General features: G+C 48.9%; 1 protein-coding gene across 1 annotated transcript; it reads left to right on the plus strand.

Annotated features, from left to right (window-relative positions):
• Window positions 1-2,394: 2,394 nt before the first annotated feature.
• Window positions 2,395-7,213, plus strand: LOC103620596 (cytochrome b5 type B). Its single transcript, XM_017741357.1, has 5 exons — window positions 2,395-2,406; window positions 3,684-3,860; window positions 4,299-4,325; window positions 5,611-5,642; window positions 6,540-7,213. The coding sequence occupies exons 1-5, from the start codon at window positions 2,395-2,397 to the stop codon at window positions 6,628-6,630; spliced, it is 339 nt and encodes a 112-aa protein (XP_017596846.1). The 3' UTR covers window positions 6,631-7,213.
• Window positions 7,214-9,778: the final 2,565 nt, after the last annotated feature.

Genomic DNA, 9,778 nt, shown 5'->3' on the forward strand with positions numbered 1-9,778 from the left:
GGAAAGGGAGAAGAATAAGGGCACTGTTGAGCTGTGCCAGCGTGGCTGACACAACACCATGCTGTGCACACCCCTCGCTGGCACAGGGGAACTGTAGATCAAGGCCTAATTTATTGGCAAAAATCCTCTTTCTATCTGTTGCCCTCTGGAGTGCCGGGGAACGGCGTGCAGCTGATGGGAACCAGGAGTGCTTGTCTCGGTTGAAAGTTGCAGTTCTCTGAGGAGCTGGTGCTGCAGAGCTCTGCGTGGTGCAGCCACAGCACTCGGGGTGCCCTGTTGTGTGTCCCCCTGGCCCCGTGTGGTCACTGGAGCAGGAGTTGGTGGGTGCCTTTCCTGGCCTTTGCTCACAGATTGTTTGGCTGGGATTGCTGAGTGCTGGCACGTTACATGAGTGGGGTTGTGCAATCCTTAAGAAGTCACCACTAAAAGGTTGAATTTGGCTTCATGATTCCTGCAAATTATGCACTGCAGGTCAGCCAAGCTGAAATCTGTGTGCTGCTGGAAGTGTAGACCAGTTTAAGTTTCCAATTCACATTATTTACTGTGTAATAGGAGTAACAAGACATGTATCACATAGCAAAATTTACTGAATTTTAAGAACATGAACCAAATCCAGGAGATGTGCGAAGACAGCAACTGAAGTGTTGGAGGTGTTTCTGGGAGATGCAATCTCCTGTGCTTCAGAGAGCCTGTGAATGCCTGAAATGAAATAGGATTATTTTAAAATCTAGAGAGCCTTATGGTGATCTATTTTCTCCCAAATCTGGGTAACCGGACCACACCAGGATACATGTTATTACTCCAGGTTGCAGTGGTCTAGAAAAGCACGTGTAGGCTGTGGCTGGAGCAGGAGGGGCTGGGTGCTCGGGGTGAGTGAGGGTGGAGGGAGGCAGCTCTACCTCCTGCAAGTGCTCTGGGGTCTGTCAGGCTCACACTTCACCACTCCGGCATCAAAATCTGAGTGTTTAACTTGTGCACAATCTATAACAGACTTATTTACAGTTATGCTGGAGGGATACAGTTTATCTCCATTTTCACATATGACTAGGACTGTCTGGAGATCCATGTTTCTCTAGGAAGCTCCTGTGTCTGTTATCTGAGCCCACAAGACACAGCAGCCCCCACAGCTCCATGTCTCAGCACAAGCTGCCGTTCCCGATCCCCGTGATAAGTGTGAGCAGGAATCCATTTCCAGTTTCCAAGTGGAAGGAGCCTGGGTTGTGACACCACTGACCCAAATCGGTCAGTTGGTTTCAGGTATAGTGTTCTTCAAGAGAAGGAGGAGCACCAGGCAGCTGGGTTTCCTCATGCTGACTTGCTCCAGCTTTGCAGAAGCGGTTTTGGAAAACCCATTCCATGCCTTACAGCCGGCTGTGCAGGATGTGGGGATCATTTGTCCAGGTGGCTGCTCGTCCTTGGTTCTGGCTTGTATGGTGCTGGCACATTATTATTGCATGAGAATACTCTTCCCTCTCCTGGTTTATTTCTTCAACTCTGGGCAGTAGGAATGAAAGTTGCATCCCTCCTCAACCTGACACCGTGATCTAATTAGTCATGAAGCTTAGTGGTGCTGCTGAGCTCATTTGCGTCTCCAGTAGGTCTGTACCAGCAGTTCCCAGCCAGACATTTGCAGATAGGTCCTTGGAGTTTGTGGGGAGGGGATTCCAGGCTCTCTCCTTGTGCAAGTTTGGGATGTGCTCTTGGAGGCCTTTGCTGCGTGCCCTCAGTTCCAAGTCACTGTTATTCACTGTGTCTGCTGAAGGTCCAGTGACATGGAGGACCCAATTTTATTGTCACCTCTCTCCTTCTGGTTTGCTTTTGGCTGTTTCTTGTCAGAAATTGACATTTTGCAGCCATTGTTTCCCCTGGAAGTACTTCCACCCCCCATAGTTTGCAACACCGTTTCCGTGTTTTCCTGCAGCAGCTGCAGCTTTGCAAAGTTTTGGGAAGTTCTGTGGCAGAGTCAATGACTTCCTGTACAAATAGTCTGCGTTTACGTTTGCCGGGGTAGGACAAGGTAGGAATTGTCTGGCTGCAGCGGTGCTGTCTGGAGGACAGAGCCCTTCAGAAATAAGAGATGCCAAAATATTTTGAAGGTCTTTCTCTTTTAAGCTTGGAGATTGCAGCGAAAGACAGATGTGCATAAATATTTGTGGATTGAGCAAATGCATAGAAAGGCTTCAGAGCCAGAGATGTAAAGAGGATTGAACTTTACTGTTCTCCTTCTCTTGAATTTTATCCTTCCTCTTGTCTTTTGTCTGTGGAGAGACTGGATGTCACTGAAAGATCCACTGCATGTTCCCTCTTGCTGCAGGGTTTTGTCTGCCCTTTTAGAGTGAATGATTAGGAAAGGAAGGTTGTCTGCTTAAAATTAGATATTTCCCTGTCTGAAATATGAAATTTCTGGTGAGGCAACCTTAAGGAGTTCTTCTAGAAGGCTTAGGTAAATGGGCAGCTTTTCAGTGGATCTTAGCTGGAAATTGGACAGCTGTTCTGAGCAATGTGAACAAACAACATCCAACAGTCCCTGGTCTGACTTCTCTGGGATCAAGCGAGCCTGAGGGTTGGTGTGGGAGAAGAGGCAGCAAGAGCTGCAGCTGGGCACGGGGGAAGAGAGGGGACAGGGGAAGGAGCCACGGAGCCTCACCTGGTGCCCCAGCTCAGGCCACCTGATAACTGCCTGCTAACAAACTGTGTCCCTCCACTTTGCCCTTTTTGGCTCCTGAGAAAGCTCCATGTTGGTTTAGTGACATACCTGGACAATAAAGGGATTTATTCCAAATAAAGAGCTGCAGTACGAGGATTGCAGGATTGGCTGCAGCAACCCACCGGAGCACACAGAGGGGCTGGTTTGTGTCCATCCTGTGTTTGGTACGCTGTGGGATGGCCTGGTGGGAATATTCAGACTTTTGGCAGCAAAAACAGACAAACTGAAGGAAGAGGAGGGGAGGCAACTGCTCTGTGTCTGTGGGAAGGAGAAGGATATGACAGAGACAAGCAGGTGTGTTGGTCCTTTGATCTGAAATGCAGCCCAACATCTCTTCTCCAATTCAGGGCTGGTTGCCTGAAGCCCTGGGTTAGTCCCTGTGCGTGCCTTGAGATGCGTGACCACTTTATTGGTGTAACTGGATTAGCTGGTAGTTCACACTCAGACTGTAAAGGGATTGTCCTTTGCTAGGTCTGTGGTTAGCGCTTTCCATTGCCGGTCTGTTCCTGTAATTATGGCATCGACAGTGGACAGAGCCCAGCCCACCACAGACAACAGAACCACACCCGGGTTTGTGTCAGTTTATCTCATCTGAAAGTCAGCTGTGAGCAGCTGCCACCCACAGCAGTGGCAGTGCCACTCTGGAGCTCCCTGGGGATTTGGCTGTTGTAGCTCTGAATCTCTGAAATCAGTGTATGACATTAAACAGTATAATTTTTGTGATACTTCATGATTTCCTCCCCCTGGGTCACTGGTGGTTGCACACAGGATCAAGTTCAGTATTGCACATTGTGTGCAGACTCAGCCAAACACCATCATTTTAGTAGTACCTGAAGAAGTAGAATATCCTTTCCTCCACTGGTGTCTTGTGAATTCCTGACATGTTGGACAACTGAACCTTTGGCAGATTTTATTGATGGTGTTGGTTGAGGTGTCCAGCGGTGCAGGTTGGGAGAAAGGCCGATGACATCCTCAGTGCCTTTCTGCATCCAGCCCTTGGCTCAGCTGGACTCTTCTCTTCCAGCACCCAGGTGGAGAAGAGGTGTTGCTCGAGCAAGCTGGCAGAGATGCCACTGAGAGCTTCGAAGATGTGGGCCATTCCACGGATGCCAGGGAAATGCTGAAGCAGTACTACATTGGAGAGGTCCATCCGGTGAGTCCCTCGCATAACCCCCACACACAGACACTGAGGCACGTCTTGTGAAATAGGTTAGTAGTTGAGGGGTTTAGGCAGTCCCTTTATTGTCCAGGGTTTCTGTTGGGGAAATTGAACTAAATTGGTCTTCTCCTTCCACCATTCAGAACAGATTTCTCACTTCATTTAAATTGGGGTACTTAAGCTGAATTCATGGGTTCCCTCTGTAGCTGGTGGAAGCATAATCCACCTTTGCCTTGTAATTCTGAGCTCAGGAGGGTGAGAATTCCCAGGAGCACAAACACCACCTTCCTGCCTGCCTTTGGGTGCCAAAGGAAGGACTCCTTTGAAAACTGAGCCCAGGCAATTACCTGTGTACAGAACAATTCCCTCATAAAGGCTGCAGCCTTCCTTTGAAGTCAGCACTTACCTCTTCTTTCTTCTTTTTCCCGATAGAATGATCGTAATAAGGAAGGTTCTAAGGTAAGCTCTCAGCATTTCAGTTTTCTGCTGTTACTTAATGTCACATGTCTTTTGGAGGTTTTTTCCCCCCTCTTTTTTTTCTGTGGAGCTTGTGGCTTTATGTTTACGCAAACTACACATGAATAAATTTCCCAAGCAAATTCTACCTTTGTTTTTGTTCTGAAGCTCAGTGGGCACCTCAGTGTGAAATTGGAAGAGAGTTTTTGTGCCCTTTCCCTGCTGGCAGCAATGATGTTTTTTCCACACCTTGAGCCACAGACCATTTTTTTTCATTTCTGGCTGTGTCCTGACCACGGAACTGGTTTCCTTGTTGTTCCCTTCGAGCCAGGAGACGGCACGGCTGGGGGCCGGCTGGCAAACAGGAATTCTCTGTTAACTGCCTCGGGGATCAGTGGTGTTGCTTAACACTCAGGTACTCCTGGACTAGAACAGGACAGAGTGTTGCAAAAATGCCTTTGGAAGGGATGGGGAGAGGGAAAAGGCAATAAATAGACTCCCAGCTGGGAGGTAAACATGTGCCTCACAGATAGCTGAGCTGGGAGGCCTGGACAGGGCACAGCTCTGCCTTCAACAAGGCTTTCAGGAGATGTTCCTCTGAGCAGGAACACTGGCAGAGCAGCAGTAATCCAGAAGGAAAATGTCAGCAGGGAAATCAAGGATAACTCAGGCTGGGTAAAGCCCATGCTTAGTTATAACATGGAGCTGTGTGATTATGTACATATTCACCTTAAAATTTATCGTTTGATTCAACTCCGATTCAGGAACAGAATCACATGCTGAAAACGTGCACAGAAGTCAGGGATAGTAGCTCCCTTGGATCTGAGTTAAATATTTTTTTTTCAAGTATTTTTCTGTTCTGATCAATAAGTCCAGCACGTTATGCACAGCTGAGGGCTCTCTCTGGAGGGCAACATCTGTTTTAAAATCATATTCCAGTGTAATTTAAAGATGGCAGCAAGAGAGAGAATCACTAACGTAGAAATAAATAAGGAGGAAGCACAAAACCAACCCAAAGCTGTGATGTAATAAGCAAGGCCTTATTTTGAGAGGGGTGCAAGTTCCAGCATGAAGTTGGTGACTGGGTGGGACAGATTGGATTGATGGAAAGAACATGGAGGAAAAGATGACAACAAACATCCCCAAAAACATCCGCACTGGTGACGGGGTGTTTGGGAGAGGAGGGTTATTTCTCCTCTGTACCTGTAATCACACATTCAGGCTTGTCTTCTTAGCACTTGTTTAATGTTTCTTTGTTCCCCTGCTAACTCCCTCTTTCCTCCTCCAGAATCCAAGTATGACATCCTCAGGCCAATCAAGGTATAGTATCTCCTGAAAATATGAGTGAGACATGGAGAGGTTGGGACTCTGTTTGTAGAGCTGCATTTTAACTCCAAAGGGCAGGAAAATCCCCAGGGATGTACTGCAGTGTCCTGGCAAGCAGATACCCCAAAGCAAGTGCCAGAGTATGCACCTCCCTTGCTGGATGTGAGCCCAGGTCTGCTCTGCGCTGGGCAGAACCAGCATCCCAGTGTTTGGAATTCTCTGCCCCATGTGCTGGTGTTGCACGGCAGTGGCTGCATCCCTGTAACCACAGGGGTTATTTGGGTGGTCGCTGTGGGCCGAGGAGTGGCACAACGCAGTGATGGGTGGGGTTTCGGAGGATTTTACCATGATCAGCCTGTCTAGTTGAAAATCCTTAAAACCAGCACAGGGCCCTGGTCTCCTGCAGCTGGTGCAGAAGGTTTTGCTCAGGAGGCTGCTGAGGGTGAGCCTGTGGCCTCTGGAGTCTGAGCAAGGCGGATTTACTGGGGCACAGCTGTAGCTGTTGTCATCCTTGAGTCAACTGTGTTGTTTGTACAACACAAATTACAGCCTGACTTATTTAAGGAAAATAAAACCAAACCAACAGCAAACCCCCCCATTGGTCTCTGGATGTGCCAAGCTGGAAACTTCAGCCATCCAGCTGCTATTTTATAAGGCACGAGGCCACGCTTGGGCCTCTTGTGGGGGCTGGCAGAGCCTGTGAACGGGGACAGTGGGGCCTGCCCAGCCTGTGCCCATGGCTGGGGGGTCACCCTGTGGGTACAGCTCCCAGGTGTTCCCTAGATGTGTAACAAGGGATGAACGTTGGGAATGGATTATTAACTAGATGCTTTCTTGTGGTTTCTGTGGTGTGTACGTTTTAGTTTGTTGTTTCTTTTTCTCTCCCTGTAGTTTCTGGTCGACATGGCTGATCCCCATCTTCGGAGCACTGGTCTTAGGTTTAATGTATCGGTATTACATGGTGGATGGGAAAAGCTCCTGAGCTGGCCTTGCTGGGGCCTCAGACAGCCTGAAAAGAGGGAGAGAGAGTATATGTGTGCCACACGTGGAGTTCTGCTGCCCTTAACTTTCCTGCCTTGCTTTTAGCTCTGAGTCTGTCAAGTGATGTTGATATCCGTGGGACCAAGCTAATTCCAAACTCTGTCCTAACTCTGGGACCTATAGACCTGTCGTACTCCCCTCTTGCAGTGGCAGGGGAAGAGGAACTTCCAGTATTCCCTGGCATTGGTGTGGTGTCCCTCATGCTCTCTCTCTCGCTCTCTCTTGCTCTCTGACATAACCCCCAGACAACCTCTTTCTCACAATGCCTTTGCGTGAAGCCAGACACCATGAAAGAGCTGCCCTGGGCCTGTGGCTCTGCCTCAGCCCTTCACACAGTTGGGAATCATCTGCCAGTTGTCTCCAGCCCTTGCCAGAAAAGATGTCTGGAGCTTTGGTTCCACACGAACATTCCCAGAGCATGCAGGCAACACTAACTGGAGCAGCAGGGAATTGTTTGCTTGGCCACCTCTTCCTGTACCTGTCTGTTTTTAACGGTTAAACAAATACATGGATTTTAAAAGTGATTCTGTTCATTTTGTAGTATTTGTACTTGTCCCTTTGGAATGTATATCCTGTGAACAACTTATATTGAATCCTGGTTGGTTTGGGTGTTTTCGTGCTGTGCGTGGCAGAGCCAGTGGGAACTGGCATGTGGCTCCTGGAAATGCAGATTCTTCTTTCTCCCTAAGGGCATGATCCGACACATGTATTGGAAACAAAACTCATTCTTATGGACTGTGAATGTGCACCAGATGGGGGAAACAATTAAATCTGGTCTCTTCTACTAAAATGAAAAGGGAAAGGAAATGCATTTGGGATTTGTGGATAATGCTGGTTTTGTCTGGGAATAGAGGAGGGTATTTCCCTCTTGCCCTGTTTTTGTGTGTTGTGCAGTTGGCCTTGAAGTGCAGACAGTGCACAGTTTGCTTCCTGTGCTGAGGCAGGAACTTTTCCAGCTCTTCCAGCACACTGGTCTGGGGCTTTGGGATCTGCCCAAAGGGGCAGATAAAGGAATAAAGGGATCTGATAAAGGGAAGTGGTATCCTGGTGCCCACTACCCTTTGGCGGGGCTCTGCCAGCGACACTGGCTCCCAATCCAAACCTGCAGCACAGCTGATCATCCCCTGGTATCACAGCAGAAAGGGCAGTGATACCCCGGGGTTCTGCTGTGAAAACCTTCCATGGGTTGTGGGGTTTCTTCTCTCTTCCATAAAAACTACTGTGTCCTCCAGAAGGTTTTGTTCTTGGATGTGGAATTACACACTGCTTTTTAAAAGCAAAGGCCAGGGAACTTGGAGTAAGAGCACTGCCAGGGCTGCCTTCACATCTAACACAAAATTGTGAACTATGAACTCAGTTTGGGGGAGTTTAGAGTAGATTCCGTATCAGGGAAAGGTTTTGAAGCTGGAAGGCACATGTTGGCCAAAGTATCACTGTGCTGAGTCAGGGTTGTTCAGGGCAGTGCAAGACTCCACAAAGGTCAGCTGGTTTGGATCCAGGAGCACCGTGCTCACCTGAGGAACAGGGCAGGTGTGATGCTGGAAACACACCTGTTTTCTCCACAGGCAGCACTTTTACCTGGATTTTGACTTTTTTTTTTTATACCATTTTCCTGGTACTCTTTACATTGAGTTGCATTTTGGTTGCTCTAAATAACTTCTTGCCATCACTGACCCTTGCCATCAGCTCTTGACCCTCTGCTATTGGGGAAGTTGCCTGTTGATTCCTGTATGCTATGGAACCTTTATTTCCTCTTAATGGAAATTGATTGCCATGGAGAGATTCTCAGTCTTGTTCCAGGGCTTCTTGGAGCTGGTAAGATCCTTGTCCAGTGCCTTGTGGAACCCCAAGTAGCCTCTGTCTGCACATGTGCCAGCTCCTCAAAGACCTCAAAGTGCTTGAGATGCATTTGCAGAAGCCACATCAAAGTCTTCTCACTTCTCCATTAATGACAAGGGGCAGAGTGTCTGGGATGGAGGTGGGTTGGAATGAGCCCGGTGCTTTCCGGGTGTCCTCTGGGGTGGTGGTGGAGCCACCTCTTCTCATTCTGTTCTGACTGGCTCAAGGATGGGCCCCACAGGTGTGAAACCGCTCAGGCAACAAGGGAGGCATTAACAAAGCTTGTTTATTCGTTTTGTTCAAGGATTAAAACAGGCAATTGCCAAGCTCTGTCCTCATGCTGAACCCGCACAGCCCGTGTTTGCTGCCAGGTCCCTGCACAATGCCGGCGCTGTCTCAGCTTTCACCCCACAGAAACCTCTGTGGGTGGAATTCAATCTGGGCTGTGCTCCGCTTCCTTCAGGTGCGGAGGAGGAGGAGTTGAGTGAGGAGCTGGAAACATGAGCATGGAGGCAGCTCCTTTGCTTAATGTGAGCATGGTAGGGCTGCCCAAGAGTGCAGTGCCGACCTTTTCTGCCTCCACCACCCCAAGTTCCTTGATGACGCAGAATGGAACTGTTAATTGGGCTGATGGTTTGTGGAGGAGGGGTGGGAAGTCTGAGGGTGTTCCGGGGGGCAGTTGGTGCATGTTCCGTGATGCAAGCACCCACAAAATGCCATTTCTTGTAGCTGGAGATTGTCTGCCTGGCAGGAGGTGCCAGGCTGTGTGTTTGCTGTGTTCAATAAAGCTGTACAACAAACAGGTGCAGGGATCCTGTCTTCCAGCAGGTGTGGGATATTTAGTTACTCCATACCCTGTTACCCCGTGTTACAGGGCTCAAATACCCAGTGTTGGGGAGCTACTGCAGACATGGGATTTGCCTTCCTGTTGGTAGAGGAGAAATCTTTCCTTGGTAGAAGTTGGTGCTGAGCCTGTGCAAAGGATGATCGGCAGCATGGGTGTCCAAGCGACCCGATGGTCCCTGTGGGTCTTGGGGAAGCAGCAGTTTGGGGCTAAGCACTGCACAGGCAGCTCCTGATTCCATACAATATTCCATGCTGTAATTACAATGGGAGTTTTAACAACTGCAGCAGGGCAGCTGTAAGGGCTGCCTATATCATCCTGATAATCCAAATCATCTCTTAGAAAGTGCCATGAGCAAGTGGCAGAGCAGCCATGGGCATGGGTTTTCCCTGGAAGAAGCCACGTG

This window comes from Corvus brachyrhynchos, unplaced genomic scaffold (assembly GCF_000691975.1).
Source record: "Corvus brachyrhynchos isolate BGI_N302 unplaced genomic scaffold, ASM69197v1 scaffold365, whole genome shotgun sequence".
Taxonomy (NCBI): Eukaryota; Metazoa; Chordata; class Aves; order Passeriformes; family Corvidae; genus Corvus; species Corvus brachyrhynchos.